The sequence below is a fragment of the Aphidius gifuensis genome, linkage group LG2 (genome assembly GCF_014905175.1).
Source record: "Aphidius gifuensis isolate YNYX2018 linkage group LG2, ASM1490517v1, whole genome shotgun sequence".
NCBI lineage: Eukaryota > Metazoa > Arthropoda > Insecta > Hymenoptera > Braconidae > Aphidius > Aphidius gifuensis.
In genome coordinates this window covers 16,486,823-16,509,251 of record NC_057789.1, presented here as the reverse complement: position 1 = coordinate 16,509,251, position 22,429 = coordinate 16,486,823, and the positions used below count along the sequence as shown (strand labels likewise).

The following is a 22,429-nucleotide window of genomic DNA, read 5'->3' as shown; positions in this document are numbered from 1 at the left end:
AAATTAATAATGATACAATTGCATGATAAATCATTACTCAAAAAAAAGAAATGATAAAGTATTATTTTACCTTTATTTTTTTTGTATCATGGGGCTTGTTCAGTCGATCGTTTCATAGATTACAAAGAAAATAAAATGAGAATTGCAAATGTTTACAAATGAAAAAATACGAATATTATTGAAACCAAAAAAATGATGAAAGAGTAAAGATTGTATATTATTTTTTTTTATGTGTATCGTGGGGTCTGATAAGTTAATTGTTTTCACAGAATACAAATAAATTTAAAAAATATTACAAGTATTTTAATAGAAAATACATGTCATTAGTAACACAATAATCATAAAATGGATATTAAAAAAGTACAAATGTCGTCTTGAAAATAAAAAAATTAGAAACAGAATATAATTTGTAATTTTTTTTTTTGTATATTGTAAAGATTGATACGTCCATTTTTTTCAAAAATTGCATGAAAAATAGAATAAATATGACTAATATTTTGAAAATGATTCAACTATTCTATTTTTTAAGTAGAATTCGTGATTTATTAAAAGCAAGAGTTAAAAAAAAAGAAAAAATCGTGTGACGAAAGGGAGCAATGATGACATGGGTCAAAAAAAAATCTTGTACTATTAATTTTAATAATAAATTATTGTAATAAAAATAATTTTCAATTTGAGATTTTAAGAAGAACACATTTAGTACACCCAACATCATGTAATAAGCATCACTATTATCATTAACAGATTTTACCACGTAATATTCAGCAAGTAATATAAATTGTGATAATAATAATCTATTAGTAGAAAAAAATATTTAAATATAATTTTGATTTTATATTTTTGCATTAAGAGAAAAAACATTTAAAGTTACATGTTTTACTTGATAAAAAAACATTATTCCAAAATAGTAAAGGTTGAGTATTTTTTGTAAAATTACTTTTTTTGTATTATGGGGCTAGTTCATTCATTTAGTGTTTTCATAGATTACAAATGAAATAAAAAACGATTATTAAAGAATACAGATGTTCTTCAAAGAAAAATAAAAATTATAATAGGAAGTAGATTGTAAAATTAATTTTTTTAAAATAATTAGTATTTGTTCAGCATCAATAAGATAATAATTTTGTTGTAAACCAAATATCATTTTACCACTCGATAGTTAACACATAATATAAGATGTTAAAATATCATTTTAATTTTAAGTTTTTGAATCAAGTAAAAGTAATTGAAGTTACATGTGTTTCCGATAAATTACAAAAAAAAAAACTTAATAATAATACAATTGCTTGATAAAACATTACTCAAAAAAAGTAATGATAATGTATTATTTGTAAAATTAATTTTTTTGTATCATGAGGCTAGTTTAATCAGTTAGTGTTTTCATAGATTACAAATAAATTATTGTAAAAAAAATATTACAAATGTTTCTTCTACCAAAAGTAGATAGTAAAATTTATTTTTTTGTATCGTGGGGCTTGATAAGTCAAGTGTTTTCATCCATTACACATGAAATAAAATGAGGACGTCGAATATATTATCATTAATAATTCAATTGTTCTATTTATGAAGTAGAATATGTGATTTGTTATTAAAGAAAAAGTTTAAAAAAAAAAAGAAAATATTATGTAGCAAAGTATTTGAACATTGACATGGGCTGGAAAAAAAAAAAAAAAATGTATTTTTTAAAATTATTATTAAACTGAATTATGTTTGTCGTTCAATACATTGTACTATTGATTGTAATAATATATTATTGTATTGAAAATGATTTTCAATTTGGGTTACTTGAATTTTTTATAAGCTGTAAAATAAAAATAAAAAAACCAACTACAAATTATTATTATTTAAATTATACTTACTTGAAAATACTCACTTTATAATAATTACATGTTTTTTTCAGTTTGTTTCACAACAGCCAAAAAATATTAATTTTTTTTTAAAATTTATTATGAATAACTCTTTTTTTATTAATTAGTTTGTTTTTGAAAAATTTTAATAAAAATTCAAATGTAGCGCCATCTAACGAACTTCCCTATTTTTTTTAACAAAATTATCTATAGTTTTATCGGTAATGTAGAAATGCTTGCCTTAAATTAATTTACACCGTGTAAAACTATTCCGTGTAAAAGTATTACGTGTAAAACTTTTCCGTGTAAATATAATATGTTTAAATTATTATGAGTAAAATAATAACGTGTAAATAAATATGTGTAAAACTATTTAGTGTAAAATTCATCTGTATATGAATTATATGTGTAAATATATTTTTTTAATTCATTTTTTTCAAATTATTTCGTGTAAAAGTATTTTGTTTAAAATTAAATGTGTAATTTTAACCGAGTAATTAAATAATGTGTACTATATTATTGTGTCAAACTTTATGTGTAAAATAAGTATGTGTAAAATTTGAACGTGCAATAGTTAAATGTGTATAATTAACTATATATATTTTTTTTTGTGTAGATATATTTATCTAAATGTGTAAAACTATTTCCGTGTTGATTATTTTCGTGGAAAACTTGATGTGTATTTGAAAAAATTCGTAAAATATTTATGTGTAAAAATTAGAATGGATAATTTATTCATGTGTGAATATATTTATTTCACTGTGTACAAAAATTATTTGTAAAATTATTACGTGTAAATTATTATGTGTAAAACTATTTAGTGTAAATTATTATGTGTAAAATTATTATGTGTAAAATTAAATGTGTGAAATATGTATGTGTAAAACTATTTTGTGTACAAAAAGATTGTGAAAAATAAAAATGTGTATATATTTGCTGTGTACAAATAATGTGTAAAGAATCAATGTGTAAAACTAACCCTACGCCAATTACTCTGCATGTTGAATTATAGTGTTGGGGATTGAGTTTAATTCTCGCACAATAAACGGAGAATTTCGTGAAAAGTGAAAAATTCTGGACTTGGAACTTCGATTGGGTAAATATAACTTGTCTCAAATTGTTTTGCACGTTATCAAAATATATTCGATATCAACGAACCAGCTCGTTTCAACAACGATATATTCAGCTATGAGCAACATGCATATCAAACATTTGGATCATCAAGCTTTGAGAATAGTGATGAAATTGAAGTATTAATACAAAATTAAGATTTGTTTATTTTACCATGTAAAAGTTATATTCATATCAGCGTTAAGATAAGTAAATGAAAGTACCGATGCACCAGTTGGTATTTCACTGTTTAATAATGCAATGGGTGTTTTATTCGAAAAAATGCGTTAGGAGTTGAATAGGGGTTTTAGTTGATAGATCCAAAAATGTTGGGATTACAACAACAATAAAAAATTATTTATAAATTAATTCGAGAAAAAATACTGGAAATGCTATATGGTTAAACGTAGTGGATAAGATGACGTTAACACATGAACATGGTTATTTTGATTTTTGTATACCATTGAATCTGTCATTTGACTCTGCTGAAGACTATAAAAAGACCATTGTCAACGCTAAAGATGAAATTATTCTAGTATGATCTTGTTCTGATTTGAATTGAATCGTGAGTGATACTGCAACTATTCAAGAAGAAGTTGAATTTGATTTAAAAAATAACAATAGTTGAATGGTTAGTGCTATATGTAACACTATTGAATGGAAATAAAAAGGGAATGATGGAAGATAAAAAAAAAATCCGGTTATTTCTATAGGATTCAAAAGCTGGGGACTCTCTGAATATCCACTGCTACCAACAACAAATCATCATATTTGGACTGTGAGAACATCAACTCAATTGGAAAAATCTCGCCATGTTATTCTTGCTGTTCAAACAAATAGAAACAATGTGTGGCATACAGATGCAGCAAGATTTGATCATGGTTATATAACAAATGTTAAATTATATCTCGACTCACCGATTTTCCAATATGGAAATTTGAATCTTGATATTTTCATCCATTGTAATTGATTGTTGTTAACAAAATGAACTTTTAAAAGCTGGTGCTGTAGATGTACGTTTAGAATTTGAATCTGAAGGGAATTTTCCACAAGGACCTCCAGCTTATTGTTCAATTTCACATGATAATATAATTAAGTATAAACCAAATTAAGTCAAAATAATGAAAATTAAGTTTAAATTTAAGAATAAAATAAGAATAAAATAAAATAAATATGTGTAGACAAATTATTATTATTATTATTATTATTATTATTATTATTATTATTATTATTATTATTATTATTATTATTATGTCTTTTCTACTATTCATAGTTTTCTTTGCATTTGATCTCGTTTTTCCTTGTTTTGCCAAGTTCAAAATAAGGGTATGTCTGCGTATTAAGTTTTAATTTTTTTTTCTAAGTAAGTAAGGACATCGGAAATATAAAAAACCAATTTAATTATATGTATATTTGCTTAAAGTCTCTTGAAAGCTGCTGAAGAAGTTAGTTTACCGAAAGCCCTGCGTCAAGAATATGGTGGACATTTGACGGAGTTCGTATGTGCTGAAGTAAGTTGCTTCAAAGATAGTGATGACGAAGGACTGTTCTTTACAAGTCAAGAAAGGCAATCCCTAGTATTGCATCAACTTTATTCACTACGGGCAACTCAACAAGATGTGGCTGGTCTTCCAAGTGCTAAGCTGGTTGAGGGAGAAGCAGTATTCCCCAAATGCTTATCGGAAGGTGTTATTTCTCAGGTAAATTTATAAAATTTGATTTTGTTTCCATTCTTGAATTTCAGTTTTTTTCTTGCATATGAAAGTAGAGGAGTTGCAATATTTCTAGACCTCAGGAAATCACGAAATTCAGTCGAATCAGATCAATTTGCGGTTGGTTATTGTAATCTGTAGTGAATAAAAAACTTATAATAGGTAACAATCATTAGGGTTGGTTTTCACTCACAGCTTCATGACGCACGGCACGGAGCGTCTTGACGCAAAGCAGCCAACTTCTTGACGCAAAGTGTCCAGCTTTGCTGGCAAAGTATCCAATGAGATCAATAAAGCCCCGATGCAAAAATAGTGAAAAAAGATATAAAACAGTCAGTAGATATGAAAGTCATAGCATGATGATTTATCAAATGAGGAGTGGCGTTAAAAGTAATCCATTCAGAACACTCAGAATGTACATACACAATTTTTTATTTGCTGTGCCACTAGCTTATAAGATAATTTAAGAATCAGTTTCGCCAATCAATTCACTAGTTGCTGTGAAGGCATTTTTTACATTTGCCAGTAATAACAGTGGATGTTTGTTTGGAGTTTTATTCGAGACACTTCAAATACATTTCATAAAAATTATGACAGGAAATTTAAATTTCATAATTGAAAAAAAAATAAACCATATTATATTTATAAATATTTTACGTATGAAAATGTAATTTTTCATTCAATAATACCAATAATTCAAATGTACCAATAATTTGATTCATGTAATATTAGTATTAACTGTTTAAATTATTTAATTGGCAGTAGAATTAGATTGCATTGAACAAGACGCTAAAAAAAGTCTAGAAAATAATAATTATAATGATGTACAAACCATAGTAAATATGTATCAATTATAAAAGGCAGCTCATCAACGAATACTAGAATGCCCTAAATAACAACAATTAATATGAAGCATTCGTCTATAACAATTGGTGATACGTATTGTAACATGACATTTTTAGTCAGCTACCTTCTCAGACTGTTGCTATGGGAATTAATATTTTAAAAACATTATTTATAAATTAATATAAATGAATATTAAATATATAATTTGTTTATTCGATTTTTAGGCCAAACATTAATACCAAAAACAAAAATATTAGATCTATAATAATAATAGTAACCCGAAACGTAATTTTCAAAATAAAACACTAAAATCTGCTGAAAATCCAACTGCAAAACTGCAACGTAACGGAAGCTGAACGAACACTCAAACTTAATCTTAAACGTAGTCGTGATCTCAAACGAAATCGTAGTCGTAATCGGAATCTAAAAGCACAAAATTAACACCGAAACTCAATCAATCAAACCTTCCATAGACTCAGTCTTCGAGGAAAACCTCAGGGTCGCTCAGTGTGTGGGTTATGGAGAGAGGGACGGGTGAAGTTGTGTGTGAGAATTAATTGAACAATAAATTTAACAAACAATATTTAAGCAAAGCCGTAAGCCAAAATTTATATTCAAAGTCTCAATAATAAAGATACAAAACATAATTAGAAACGTATCAAAATAACAATACAAGCATATTCCCATAACAAAATTTAGAATCGAGATTACCTCAACTTAATCGTAATTTGCTCGCACAAACCGCCAGTAAACCAATTCTAAATTTGTAAATAGCCCAACGTTAATCAGATACAAAGTAAGACTAAAATCGTAATCGGAAAATCAGCTAACGCGTGATAATAACAATAATATGAATTAACTAAATCAACTTAATCGTACTTCGTCGTCACAAACCTCCAATAATTGATTAAATCAAAGATATCCGCGAAAGTAATATTTAAAGCTAAACGAAGCTGGGCTTAACCCAAGTCAAACATAACCAAAACGAAACACGAGGTTATCCTCAGGGATAACCCATAGAGGCTCAGAATACCTGGTTTATTCAGAGAGAACGTCTGTTCAGCTCGGAGTCCCAGAGCAGAGAGAGAGTTTGTGCTACTCTAAAACAATATCTCGACAAAACTAAATTACTCCCCTCTTTCCGTTTTTACTATAATGTGTTGAACAGTATACTCTCCGCATCCAGCTGGAGTTTCAAATAATAATAATAATGAATCGAATACATATCATCGGGTTTGCCCGGTTTTAACAAATAAAATTAATTAAATAATATCACGGGCGAAAAGTCTGAACAATAAAGTAGCTGGGTTTATAAGGCCAACGAGAAAATCTTGTTACAGTATGGCCAACGGATAAAATTAATGTGGACATCAACACATCAAATATTAAAAGTCATGCCAGCACCTTTATCACAATTTGATACCGTTGATTGGGTTTCATATTAGAGGTAAGACTAGGAATTGATAAGGTAGTTCCATTTTTATCTTTTATTATTACGTTATTTTGACAGATTACAAAACCACGATTCCACTACAAAAAACATTCTTTGAAATTTTAGCCGGCATTTCGGAGAAACTTACAGAGGGAAATGAAGTTTTTTAATACGGGAATGCACCTTTACTTTTCTCAATTGCATTAAATGTTTAAGTTATCCTTAATGATATGAGATCCAAGTAAATGACAGCAGGCTATATAATGTTATAATCAATGGATATTGTTATTTATAATATTTATAATCATTGTGTGTAAATATAATTTTTGACGCTATTGTAGATATGGCACTTATGTATCAAACGTAAGCCACATAAAAACAAAAAATAAAACGACGACACTTTCAACATTGGATCAAAGATACACTATTATTATTTATAATAACGAGACCGATTACGCGCCTTCGGCGCGTGTTTGCATATGTTTTTTTTTTTTTTTTTTTTTTTTGTATAAATAATATTTTTTCGTATTATTTATCTGAAGTATATCATGAAGTCCGGTGTTTACACTGAAGTTTTTTTATGTAATTTCATGTAACACAACATTTTGACACACACTTTCTTTATTATTAAATGATTGTATAATTTTTATTATCACATAATTGACAGTACAGAAACTGGTAAAGAAAATTTCAACTGTAACTAATGGCAAATTGTGATGCTTTTTTTTTCATTAAAAAAGAAGCAATTATGTAAATTTATTTAAATTAGGTTTAAAAAAATTGTTTATTATTATATTTTCTAAAAAAAAATTTGATCAATCTCAAAGAAAACATAATAGTAGACTAACATTGGCAGACTTTATCATTTGAATGTTAATTTTTATATTCAATACAAAGAATAATAATTTTTATTTCAAATTTTATTTTATTTCAATACATAGAATTATAATTTTTTTGAATTATCAAACTTCCGGCGCATGGTTGTATATATTATTGTGTATATGTTTGTTGAAACTATTTTCTTCATCATAATTATAATTTTTATTAATCACGAGTAGTGTACATAGGACAGTTCTGGACTACCCCCCGCTGTACCCCCGCGAGACCCACGACCCCCGCTTTGATTCGCGGTTGATTTGATTAATTTAATTGGGCCAAATCGCCACAGGGGTCCCACGAATTAATTTAACCCATTGATCGCCACAGGGGTCCTTGAATTAATTAGGTCAATGAATTAATTAGGTCAAATCACCGGGGGTCCTCTCATTAATTAATTAGAGCAATGTCGCCATGGGGGTCCGATTTTTTTGTAAGAGGCCATATTGTTTTTTCCGTAAGTCGCCATATTGGATTTTTTTCGACAACATCTTTGGTTTTTGAAAGACGCCATCTTGTGTTATTATTATTATTAATGAAAAAAAAAATATTATCCCCAACCGAGATTTGAACTCGGACCTTTGGCATGAGAGTTTGGCACGCTTTCCTCTGAAACAAACAAAAGATTATGCAATATCCTCTTAGTAAAAGAATATTCCTTCATACATATATTGAGAATTTGCGAATTGTTCATGTAACATTATTATTTATTCATTATTGAAGAATATAATCATTTAAATTATTTCACGAAAGACTTAGTGTTTATAATACTGAAACTATTTCTTCCCTTGCAAACTGTGTCGGTAAAATTTGGTAAAATTTGGTTTTACATCATTTATTCAATAATAAAATTCAATTCTCCATTGTCAGTTCCTTCTTTACATTGAGCAAAAATAAAACAACTGAGCCTCCCTCAAAATGCCTTACCCGGGATTATAATAATAAGTACTATTTTTTTATAGTTTTTAAGGATACAAGAATACGTTTTCGTTGTTTTTTGAAAATTTCGATTATTTTTATTGTTATTAATAAATGAATTTTTTGCTAGTGTTAATTGAAAAAAATGATATATATTGATCTGCTAGAAGGAAATAAATAATTTTTATACAGAATATTGAAAATAAACCGATCTTTTTAAAAAAAATAAAATAATAAATTTAAATCAAAAATTAGCAAAAGTTATTAACAATTTTTATAAACAAATGGAAATTCTACTACTTTCTCCCTCTTTTTTTACATTTTTTCATTTTACCTTTTTTATTTTCCATTTCATTACGCAACTTTTCACGTTAAAAAAACTCATTAACATTAATATTTGATAAAGTTATCAATATTTTTCTAGTGCGTCGCGCGACAATTAGTAAGAAAAGTATTGCGCGTGAAGCCTTAACGGTGGCTCTCAATTTGTTGTTAAATTAATAACTCAATAGATAATTAATAAAAATACCCAAAAATTTGCATAAAACTTCTTGATATACTGCTCAACAATATTGCCACTGACAAGTTACTCGATTTTAAAATTTCTTCGACTTTTTTTTCATTCGAAGTTAGACAAATTAAATTTTCCATCAGCACAATACAATAAATAAAAAAAGTTAAACAATATAAATAAATAAGTTTTTTAATATCACTATTGCCATCGCTAGCCTATAATAAAGCTACAGTCAAATTTTCAGGTCAATTTATTAATTTTTAAATAAGTTATCACGAGTAATATGTTTAAAAAAAAAGATTTTTTTCAAAAAAAAAAATTTGTTTTTATTTTTTATTGCATTAACTAATTATGATACAAAAAAATTTATTTGAATGAAAATGTATATTTTTTAGTTTTATATATCACTGTATTTTTTTTTTTTTTAATTTTTCAATTTTAATTTTTGACCGAAACAACGTCGCGTTTTCATGTCTTCAAGCGCTCAACGTGTTATTGCATCCAGACCCTCAATTGTCGCGCAACACACTAGAAAAATATTGATAACTTTTTTAAATATTAATGTTAATGAGTTTTTTTAACGTGAAAAGTTGCGTAATGAAATAGAGAATAAAAAAGGTAAAATAAAAAAATGTAAAAAAAGAGGGAGAAAGTAGTAGAATTTCCATTTGTTCGTAAAAATTGTTAATAACTTTTGCTAATTTTTGATTTAAATTTATTATTTCATTTTTTTTAAAAAGATCGGTTTATTTTCATCATTCTATATAAAAATTATTTATTTCCTTCTAGCAGATCAATAGATATTATTTTTTTCAATTAACACTAGCAAAAAATTCATTTATTAATAACAATTAAAATAATCGAAATTTTCAAAAAACAACGAAAACGTATTCTTATATCCTTAAGAACTATAAAATAATAGTACTTATTATTATAATCCCGGGTAAGGCATTTTGAGGGGGGCTCAGTTGTTTTATTTTTGCTCATTTTAAACAATCTTTTTCTGGTACATAATAAGATATTCCAACTTCACCTTTACAATCATTTTGTATTGGATGTTTTTTATTTTGAAATCGTTGGATTTGAACGTTGTTCTACAGATAATTTTTCCCAAATTTCATCAATTTGATGTGATGCAAATTTCATGATAGCCATCACTGGAAGTGCAGCAATATCTTTTTGTGTTAATTCAGTTCTATTTTTGACTGCACAAAAATGTAAAATGGATTTTTTCATGTTGGCTCTTGTTGAAAATTTTTTAATATACCAATATTTGTATCTTTGTGCATTTTCATATGCACATTTGTAAGAACTGCATAAGGGATGTGAATTCATATGTCGTATTGCTGGATGTTCTATCTCTTATATTTTCATATCTGGACAACCCAGGTCTTCCAAATTAAAAATTGTCATTGGATTAAAACGTAAAATAAATGTTAACCATTTTTTTCTATCTTTACCTTTGACAAATAAATAATTAAACTTTCCAACTAATTTTTCAATGATTATTGTTGATACGTTATTATATCGATCTGACCAGCTTCCCAAGATATCCCATGATAATTTTTTTCACATATATTCACATTTTTTCTTATATTTTTCAGTTAGACGTGATTTTTCACAAGGTGGTTTGAATATTTTTATAGTTGGTGAAGATCTTGAATTTATAAGTTGGATAACTAACTCTTTTACAACAAATAATTCTTGGGGTATTTGAAATCCTTGAAAACCAATGAATGCTGACATTTTGCCTTAATATACATATATCAACTCAACTCAACTCAACTGTATAGTGATCAGTTCTGAACTGATAATATTTTTTTTATACCTCTGAATAACCACTCGACTCTTTTTTTTAATTCCTTCCACTTCTTATTTACCCCCTACCATTTTGATCCCCTCCACAACTTATTTTACAAACATCCAATAGATGATGATGAAATAATGAAACTAGTTACAATACTTTCTGTAATTTGTCTTGATGATGCAAGAGCTAAGGTTCCAGCCTATAAAATGATTGATCGTCGGTTCGAACCATCATCGAGACAATTTTTTTTTTTTTTTAATTCTATCAACACGGTTTTATATAGAATCAAAAAAAATATTTCTTCGGGCCGAATTCAAACCAGCGACCTCTGGATATCTCTCATATTTTAATCAAACCAATTACAGTCCATTGCTTCTACCAACTGAGTTACCGAAGGCGAATTAGTTTTCATGGTATAATTCATGAAGGAATATTCTTTCACCGATAGGATATAGCATAATCTCTTCTTTGTTTCAGATGATCTCAATAAAAAAAAAAAAAAAACAAGTTTTTTTTACAAAAAAAGTGTCAAGTATTCGAAATTGTCACTAATTGTGTGTATATTAATTAAGATGTGATACCAGAAAGACGAGAAAGAAATATATTTTTGACGTTGTAATTAAGTCTAAACTATTAAAAAAAAAATTTTCAAATTTGACCCCACCTGATGTAAAATATATGTCTTGAATACTGAAATTTTATTTGGGAAAAACCAGGTGGGGTCAAGTTTGAAATTTTTTTTTTTCAATAGTTCAGATTTAATTACAACGTCAAAAATATATTTCTTTCTTTCTGATCACTCTATTAAAACAATCGATACTTGACACTTTTGTAAAAAACTTGTTTTAAATCCTGAAAAAAGAAATAGCATATCGAAAAAATATTTGATAACTAATTCTAAACTTGTTTTTTTTTTTATTGAGATATCACATCTTTTTGTAAAGTAAACAATTTATTTATGCTGTCAAATCAGTTTCGAGATTATATAATGTATACATATATCATGCATACAAACAAATAATAACATACTGCAGTGCAGCCAAAATATAAACACTAAAAAAAAGAGAAAAGAAGTAATTGTAAAGTTTTACCAACTGAACGGAAGAAATCTGGTCGATTTGATAAAAACGCAAAGACCGTAAATATCAATTATGCTTTAAAGATATATTACCGCAATGAAAAAATCTGATTTTTTTTTAAAAAAAAAGCTTGACATCGATTTATGGGATCATTACCAAACCTCAACATCCTCATTCAACTCTATCATATTCTAATCAAATTTCTAAAAGAATCGAGACAGAAGAGGACAAAATATTTGATGTATAATAAGGCACGGTAGTAGTAGTTAATCTCATCTCACACATATTCTCATCAACACATATATTTTTTTTCCATTAATAATAATAATAATAATAATAACACACCAGATGGCGTCTTTCAAAAACCAAAGATGACGTCAAAAAAAATCCAATATGGCGTCTCATGAAAAAACAATATGACGTCTTATGAAAAATCAATATGGCATCTTATGAAAAATTGGGACCCCCCATTACGATAGTGCTTTAATTAATGAGAAGACCACCCGGTGATTTGACCTAATTAATTAATTTAAGGGCCTTCCTGTGGCGATCAAAGGGTTAAATTAATTCGTGGGACCCCTAGGGCGATTGACCCAATTTAATAAATTCGTGGATTTTCGAGATAAGGCCTCGCGGATTCCGCAAAATCAACCGCGGATCACAGCGGCGGTCGCAGGTCTCGTGAGGAAGGGGGGTTGCACAGCGGGGGATGGTCTAGAACTGTCCTATGTACACTACTATCACGTGAAGTACTTTTCTTATCTGTCATTTCCATGAGTTACTACATTTATTTGAAGTTAATTATCGATCTTATAATCATCGTAATGAATAAAAATATCATTTGATCTAATTATAAACAATTCTTAAATCTTTTAGTTGTGTCGTTGTTCAATCAAAGTACATTAAAGTCATATTGCAGCTTTTTATAAAGTCAATTGCATTATTATTTTTGATGAAAAAATATAATTAGCAATCGTACGTAGCAACCACACACTAACTTTTTCTACTTGTTTACTTATTTATATAAATATTTAAATCTATATATTATTTTAACTAAGTAATATTAATAAATATGATTCGATAAACGTAGTAACCACCCTAACTTTTTTTTATTCAAATATTAATTTAGTAATATATATTAGTAGTATTCATAAATATAAATAAATATAACAATACTTTTTTATTCAATTCGAATATATAGAGCTTAATGAAAAGCTGTAATATGACTTCTGACAACTCAAATAAATTAATTGCCGAAAATGAACAAACATAGCAACCATATAACAATCCGTAGCAACGTATTAGTATGAGGGAGAAAATAATGAAATATTAGTTATAAACAAATGCTAAAAAATTTCGACCAATCATCTCACGAATAAAAAGCGGTCAAGTGTCCTTTTTATAATAGGATAAAATTCATCAAATGCCATTTAAAAAACAACAATTATTTATTATTGACTAAATGTTCCTATAATATTATTACCCTCAATCTAACCAAGATAAATAAAAATATATATTTTTAATGCAACGTCAAATACACTATTATCAATTTGTCTATCAACTTTAGTCCATGGTCTTATTATGACATTGACATTTTCCGTGGTGATAAAGAAAAGTAAATTATTATATAAAATATCATAATAATGATGATGATAAAACTAAAAAATAACACTAAAAAATTATCTCGTATAGTTTTAATGTTCCAATATTATTTATGAGTATTAAAATCAAAATAAAAAAAAAAACAATGTATTTCAAATGTCTTTATTGCTTACTATAAAGCTGATGTTTAAACTGCTTTTTCAAGATCTACAATGTCCATGATATTTTTTTCTGTCAGCTGTATTATATGTATTGTTTTTGAATGATGTTAGATTGTTCATTATCACTAGAGCAGGGAACTTGCCGTACGCGGGAGTGTAATATTGTTGCAATATTCCAAATTTAAAAATTTATTTGAATAAAAATTAACTGCGATTAATATGTTCATGTAGGTATATCGATATTAGTCGATACAAAAAAGGAAGTCGATTTATGGTTATAAATAAATATGTGTGGATCGACCTTTATCTGCTTTTATTTTTTTTTGTCTATGATGGGGTTGAGATATCCTCGTAATTTTTTTTTTCAATAAATTGTTTAGGATCTAAGCGAAATTGAAAAAAAAAATGGTAATTTTTATAATGGTCAAAGGAGGGTAGAGGGTGGATTTTGACTGTTTTTATTTTTTTTTGACTAGAATAGAGTTGAGCTTTCCTCGTTATTTTTTTTTATTCGATTGATTGGAATAGAAGATAATTTAGGAGAGAAATTGGGAATTTTTAAACTGGTCAAAGGGGGGTAGAGGGTGGATTTTGACTGTTTTTATTTTTTTTAACTAGGATAGAGTTGAGGTATCCTCGTTATTTTTTTTTATTCAATTGATTAGAATGAAAGATAATTTAGGAGAGAAATTGGGAATTTTTAAACTGGTCAAAGGGGGGTAGAGGGTGGATTTTGACTGTTTTTATTTTTTTTAACTAGGATAAAGTTGAGCTATCCTCGTTATTTTTTTTTTCTAATTCATTCTAGACCCTTGACAATATACTGAAAATAAAAAATTTCCCAGGATAGCTCAACTCTATCAATGAATTTGAATGTATTTGAAAAACAAGAAAGCTGTTTTCCGTAGAAAAAGTTATTTACTTACTTCTCAGTATAACAGCTGCCATATTTAATCCGTATATATGTGATACTTCATCAGTACGCATGTCGTACTTCAACCATACTTGAATCAAATGAATGTTTAAAATTACAACCTAAAAATCAGAAAATAGCTCGCCGTACTTTATTGGTTTATACGCCGAATTCTATCTGTATGTATGCCGTACTTGAAAAAAACTATTGCTTTTTTAAAATAATATGCTCGATCAAACAATTCTTTTAATAATCGAAAGTTATTTGCCCCACAGTTGATCTTTTAACACTCTTCGCTCTCATATGTACACGTTTTTTTATTGGATTATTCTCATCTTTTATATTATAAGAGTATAATTTGCTTAGTAAACCTATGAATCCTTACATTATTTTCCCGTTATTCTCATCTTTCATAATACAAATAACTTTTTATTTTCAATGAGATTCCATAGTGATTATTTTTTGGATAATCTGATGTATCAAATTTATAAGGATTATCACGTATCAAATTATATGGATAATTACTAAATATGTAGTAAACAGCAGGATCAGTATCACCATGTAAATACTTGACTGTATCCACATATTTTGGTTTCATAAAGTGAGAATAGAAATCATAAATATATGTTTTTTAAATTTCCAATAGAGAAAATCCCAGATAATTTGATTTATCGCAATTTATAATCGTTGGTTTTAACTCAATTGATACAAAATCTCCAATGATTAAGTGACTATGGAAGTTCGGATTTAAAACATAAGATCTTGCTCCACCTCAACCACTCTATTTTCGCACGAGTTTTGTTGATTCACGGCTTCTCAAAGACTCTAGAAGTTGACCATAAATTGCATTGATAAATAATTTTTTGAGATCTTTTTCAAATGAGTAGTGTATCAACCAGAGTTTGAGATACACGGGCGGTAAGGGGAAAGGTAGATCAGAGGGAACAGGAGACTGCAACCTGATCGGTAAAACAGAGATGGTAAAATAGTATAATTTATTTTCAGTCGGTATAGAAGAATTTGATGTTGTATCTGTATATTATGAATTTGAAAAAAAAAAAAAAATTCCCAAGCTGGATTCGAACCAGCGACCTATGAACGAATATAGATTTAAAAAATATATATGATAGAATTATATTTGATACGAATTTATATTAGAATAAAATATATTGTTCCGGGTCGAACCACATGTCTGTCGGTCCTAGACTGACCAGATTTTTTTTCTTTTTATTTTTTAAACAAAATACAATAAGTTGATAAGTTTTAAACATTACTCTGTTTTTTATGGCTAGATTACGAGATCATACAATTTCAAATAACATATGACTAACAATTTTGGTTTATATTTTTTCTAAAATATTTTAAACAACGATTTAATTTATGTACTTTTTAATAGCTTTTTACAAACTCGAATATTCCCACACATGGTCAACTCATGCATAGATTTTTTGGAGTAAAAATCACGTAACAAATAAAACCATAAACTCAAGTTTCTCTTTGGTACTATTATAACATATTTTTCAAAACATTATTTGTCAAGAATTAGAGAAAATCTCACATATGTCAAACAACTGCACTTACGTATTTTCGATACACAGAATGATCGTAAAATCGACAATAAAAAAGTAAATTTATAACTTTTTAAAATAAACTAAATTCATGAAAACGTCTTGGACTTTCCGGTCGTAAAATCTATATTTTTTGTTTACACATGGTATTTTTTATGTCACCCTTTGGACCACACAAGGCTCAATTTTATGTCTAAAAATCCCACCACCTACACCTAGTTTTTTACCCTCTCTTGAACTAATTTTTGACCAATTAAAACTAATTTTTTAACTAAGTATACACCCATTTTTTGGACTTAACAATTTTCAACAAACTGAGAAATCAGTTGCTCTACAACACTCATTTACGTTACATCTCTAATTAATATTGATTCGCGTACAACGGGATTTCTTCCTACTTACAATATAAAATAGTAGTGACTGTCCATGACAACACTTGTTAGAGTCAACTCAATATACAATATACAATACAATTAATTATAATTTTAGTGTGATAATAAAGTGAATATATTAATAGAATTTAAGCCACAGTGTTTGGATTTATTCAAAGTGTTATTCCTATTATTTTAACTTACAACCTATCCTCCACATCCTTTGATAGCCCTATATCAAACTCAAGGCCTTACAACCCTTGTAAAATTATCGTGGTATATTTGGATACGTGGTGCGATACATATATTCTACATTATAATAAAACCAATCATGACCAATTTTCTTTTATGATTTATAACCATGAAAAAAAAAAAAGAAAAAAAAATTTGCTGACTTTCCATACGAGTTATTTTTCAAATCGACCTATGTATATGTGGCGTTCTTAGCCAAACCACGGGGTTTGCGGCCTGACCCTCGGTGATTTCGCTCATTTTTTGATATGTTGTAGATTTTGGCTTAAAAAAAAACCTGTATTTTTTTTTTTTCTTCAATTTTCGGGGGCGCCACTGTCGAATTTTATGATATCTCAAAAAGCGCCATTTTTTTTTGTTCAATTTTTTATCACAGATTCGAGGACGCAAAACAAGTATTTTAAGCCCTTCACTAGAGTAGGCACTCAATGGGAAGTATTTTTTTTTTATTTTTGAAATTTCAATTTTTGAAAAAAAAAATTTTTTTTTCGTAATTTTATTTTTTTTTTAAATGTAAAAAAAAAAAAGAAAACGAAATTTACTCTTATGAAATTTTCAATTTCTTTTCAGTTTTTCCGAAAAACCACATAACAATTCGAGAGTAAAAAAAGAAACTATACGGTTTTTCTCAAAAACTAAAAAGAAATTGAAAATTTTATAAGAGTAAATTCCGTTTTCTTTTTTTTTTTACATCTAAAAAAAAAATAAAATAAACCGATTTTTATTCTGCTTGTATTGACTATATGCCAAAGGTTTGCCTATCCTTTTTTTAATTGACGAAAATTGAGATGATTATGGCAAATGGCTGAGAAATTAATTCAGATTACGAATTTATTTATTTGGTCACATCCTTTTTTTAGCAACATTTGCCATAATTAATTAATAAAAAAGCTATTGCCAAATATTGCTGAGGAAAGAATGTATAACCAAATATATTATTTCCTAGTCTAAATGAATTCTTTAGCTATTTTAGACAATAATTTCAATTTATGATAGGAGATATTGCTAAGGAATTAATTTAGACAAGGAATTAATAAATCGAGTGTTTTAATTTATCAATGAATTTTCTTCAAAAAATATAGCTCAAATTGTAAAATGTTTTAAGTAAAAGTTGTAGGGTTTGGAGGAGGACGCAGTGTTGCCAGATTAGTGGTTTTCCCACTAAATTTAGTGGTTTTTTTCAGATTTAGTGGGTAATCTAGTGGGCAGTTTTTGTTTAGTGGTTTTTTTAGTGGGAAATTTTTTTTTTTGTTGGTTTTTTAGTGGGTAGATTTCATTGGTTAGATTTTTAAGTTGTTTGATTCTAAACTTCTGATTGGTTCAGATGGTGTCAAAGAACAATACAAAGAAGAAGAAGAAGAAGGTTAAGACTTTATTCAAAGCATAAAAATATTATTTTTAATATTCTTTACGGTTATATACATATTTATAAAATGAATATTAATATTTTATTTAAAAGAAAAAAGGTCAAGACTATTTATTTATAAAATCTATAAAATTACTAACAATATTTGAAAATATATAGATGTATAAAACGCATATTAATATATTTCATTATCATATCATAAAAAAAAAAAAATACATTTAAAATGTATTGACAGTATATCTGTAAAATAATAATGAAATTTAAAAAAAAATTACAATTCATTTCCTTTTTTTTTTTTTTTTTTTGCTTTTTTGAGTAAATTTTGAAGTTTTTAAAAGTTTAGTGGGTAAGTAGCTCAATCTAGTGGTTTTTCATAACATTTTTAGTGGGAAGATGGCTACCGAGTCTGGCAACACTGGGAGGACGAAGAAAAAAAAAAAAAAAAATCGAAAAATCCAAAATGGCGGAGTTTCCGGTATAAACATAGTTTTTTAAAATGGATACTGCATTTTTTTTTTGAACCAAAACATTTTCTACATCAAAACTAACACTTTTTATTTAAAAAATTTTTTGATAAAATCACTTTTTTTTCGGGCCGATTTTATCTGTTTATGGATTTTCCTGAAAAAATATGGCTTCAATTAAAAAATGATATGTAGAAAAGTTGTAGCGCAGAAAGATGAAAACGAAAAAAAAAAAAACTTCCGAAAAAAAATTAAAATGGCGGAGTTAGAAACATAAACAAAGTTTTAAAAAAAAATCGATTTTTCCGGAAAATTTTATTTAGAAAAAGTGTTAGCCTTGATGTGAACAATTTTTTAATAAAAAAAAATTACACCGAACCTCGAAAAAAAATGTTCATACCGGAAACTCTGCCATTTTTAAATTAATTTTTAATAATTTTTTTTTTTTTTTTTTTTTTGTCTTTGTCTTTTTTAGCGCTCTACTTTTTATTTTCTCAAAGACTTGACAAACAGTGAAACATAATTTTTATATTTTTGCGTCCTGTTTGTCAGAAATGCACCATCAGGTTTAAAATTTTTACGATGTGCGTTTGTTAATTTTATAATTTCAATAAAAATTTCTTGATCAACTTTTCGAATAATAGATGCATTAGGTGTTTGTTGAAATAATAACTCCAAGAGACCTTGAGTAGCAGAATAAATTTTATCTTTCACATAAATATGATGATTTTTTATTTCAATCATTGAATTACCAAACGATAATTTATTGTTTTTCAATTTTTGAATGGTGTACATTGTATTTTGAGCCTTATCATGAGAATTTATTGATTTTTGCTTACCAAGGTGCTTCTTTATCATCCGAATATTTTTTTTCTCTCCTTTATATCTTCGTCTGTGTCATCGTCATCAGCATCACTAATATTATTCTTATGAAAAGTTAACGGATCAATATCAATTTTTTCATCATTATTTGTCAATATTGATTTTCCTTCTTCTCCTTCTGTCTCGTATTTTTTTTCTGTCGTGTATTCTTCGTCTTTTCATTGAGCATTATTTTTTTTTATTCCTTGATTTTTACTGGAACTTGGTGTTGGTTTTCGTCTTGAGACATTTGCTAGATAAATAAAAACTTACAACTGCTTGATGTCTACCCATGCGAAAAAACTGCTCGCACAATATCTTAATTTTCTGTAGATATATCATCGAAAATTATCAGTGAATTTGGTCTAGCTTCTTCAGGTTAAATAACTTTTTCATGTTCATTGAATGGAAAATAACCAATTTCTTCAACATTATTAATAATTTTTTCGAGAAAGTTGTACTTTGGTTGATTAAGCGATTTGGAATACACATAAACATTCTCAAATCTCAATCCATTTGGGTGAATTATTATTGCAAAAAGAGCGCTTGTTTTAGCAGAATTTGAAGGTCCACAAAATACTCCTCTCACACTATTTAGTGATAAACTTCATGTCTTTTTTTGCATGGTTTTTTTGGTGCAGTTTTTTGCACAATTTGATCAAAATTGATGACTGGCAACTTTAATGGTTGTTCTTGAAACTCCATGTTTTTTTTTACAACTGAACAAGCTGCTAGCTCAATTTGTACTAACGTGAAAACATATAAATACTTGAGATTTTATTGAATAAATTTAGTTTCTCAAACACAATGGTTGAGCATCAACGTGCAGATAAAAAAAAAAAAGATAAAAAAATAATTTAATATTATTAAACAGTATTATCAATAGCCTGCCATTTAAACTAAACGTTACACAGTATAATTATTGTGGTCCGGGTACAAAGTTCGATAAAAGATTAGCTCGTGGTGATCGCGATGTTAATCCATTGGATGAACATTGTCGTAAGCATGATATAAGCTACTCAAAAAATCCTGACAATCTCGAAGAACGACATAAATCTGATGAAAGACTTGCCGATAAAGCTTGGCAACGTGTATTTGCCGAAGATTTGTCACTTGGTGAAAGATCTGTAGCTTGGGGTGTAACAACTGCAATGAATTTGAGAACGAAACTAAGTATGGGTTTAAATAATATCAAAAAGAATAAAAAAAATCATCATAAAATCAAAGAAATACAAACAACTGAAAAAGATAATAAAAAAAATGAAATAATTACAAAACGAAACAATAAAAAGAATTTAACAAGTCTCAACAGGATTATAGATATATCAAAACAATCTATAGGACCTGGAATCACTGATCCAATAAAGACCGTTCTGGAAAGTGCACCTGTTGCTGTCAAAAAAGTTAGTGAAAAATCTCCCATTGAATAAAGAAAATAACAGTGATGGTAGTATATTACCATTTTGAATACCACTATTAAAGTGGATGAAGTGCTGGTGCTCTGATGGGTGGTGCAGCAACAATTTCAAAGACGATAAATGTTGTACATGCAGCAAAAAAATTAATACGAGAAAATCAACGTCATAATAAGAAAGTGGAATCAATTGTATTGGGCAAAAGATTATTTTTATCTCTTCATAAAAGAGAACTCGGTCTCTTTTGAGAGCCCGCAAAAAAAAATAGATAAGAAAAAAAACTTGTAATGCTACCACATCGAGCTCTCACGAATATTGATATCATCAAATACGCCAAAGCTTTTAAAATTCCTTATTTCCGAGGAGTTTTCATGAGAAATGGTTCACCAATAACTGGTCCTCGTAAAAATGAATCGGCAATTATAAATCTTGATGATAAAGACGGTGGTAGTACACATTGGGTTGCATACAAAAAACGGCTCAATGATTTCATTTATTTCGATCCCAGGTAGAAATTAGACTCGGGGATCGAGGCTTTACGCACGGATCAACGTCGGAAGCGAGCTCTATTCGATGTCGGAACGTTACGTTATTGGACGTCAAAACGAGACTAAAACGAGGCTCAAGAATAAAAAAGTTGAAAAAAAACTCAAAAATGTTATTATTTAATTGTTTTATAGAGTTTCATTGTAAATTATAGAAAAACGAATAATTATTATTTATAAAACAACATAATTAATGAATTTTAAGGTATTTTTCTATTCAGTCTCGGCGTAACCGGTTTTTAGCCTCGATTCGACGTCGAAACGAGACTAAAACGAGGCTAAAAAAAAAAGTTGGAAAAAAACTTAAAAATGTTATTATTTAATTGTTTTAAAAAGTTTTATTGTAAATTATAGAAATCAGTAACTAAGGAGAAGATGTAGCTAAAAAAAAATATTGTCCAAGGAAAAGCAGTAGCTAAGGAAAAGATGTAGCTAAAAAATTAATGTAGCCGGAAAAATTAAGCGGTAAGCAACATTTATTTTTTAGCTACATCTTTGTTCCAGCTACTGCTTTTTTTTTAGACAACTTTATTTTTTAAAGTAAATTACATGTAATATATTTATGTAAGAAAAAATAATGTCCAAGAAAAAGCAGTAACTAAGGAAAATATATTTCTAAAAAAAAATATTGTCGAAGGAAAAGCAGTAGCTAAGAAAAAGATGTAGCTGAAAAATTAATTTAGCCAAAAAAATTATGCGGTAAGCAACAGTCATTTTAAGACAAAAACTAAGTGTATAATTTTATGAAAACATTAAATAATTATCATAAG

General features: G+C 27.6%; 1 protein-coding gene across 4 annotated transcripts in view; it reads left to right on the top strand.

The window, feature by feature from the left end:
* The window catches only part of LOC122849215 (anoctamin-8-like), a 317,470-nt gene that overhangs the window by 108,562 nt on the left and 186,479 nt on the right, over positions 1–22,429 (top strand). For all 4 annotated transcript variants that reach the window (XM_044147874.1, XM_044147875.1, XM_044147873.1 and 1 more), the window contains one exon: positions 4,381–4,657. In XM_044147874.1, coding sequence (XP_044003809.1) covers positions 4,381–4,657 — 277 coding nt within the window. The remainder of the gene's footprint in view (positions 1–4,380; positions 4,658–22,429) is intronic.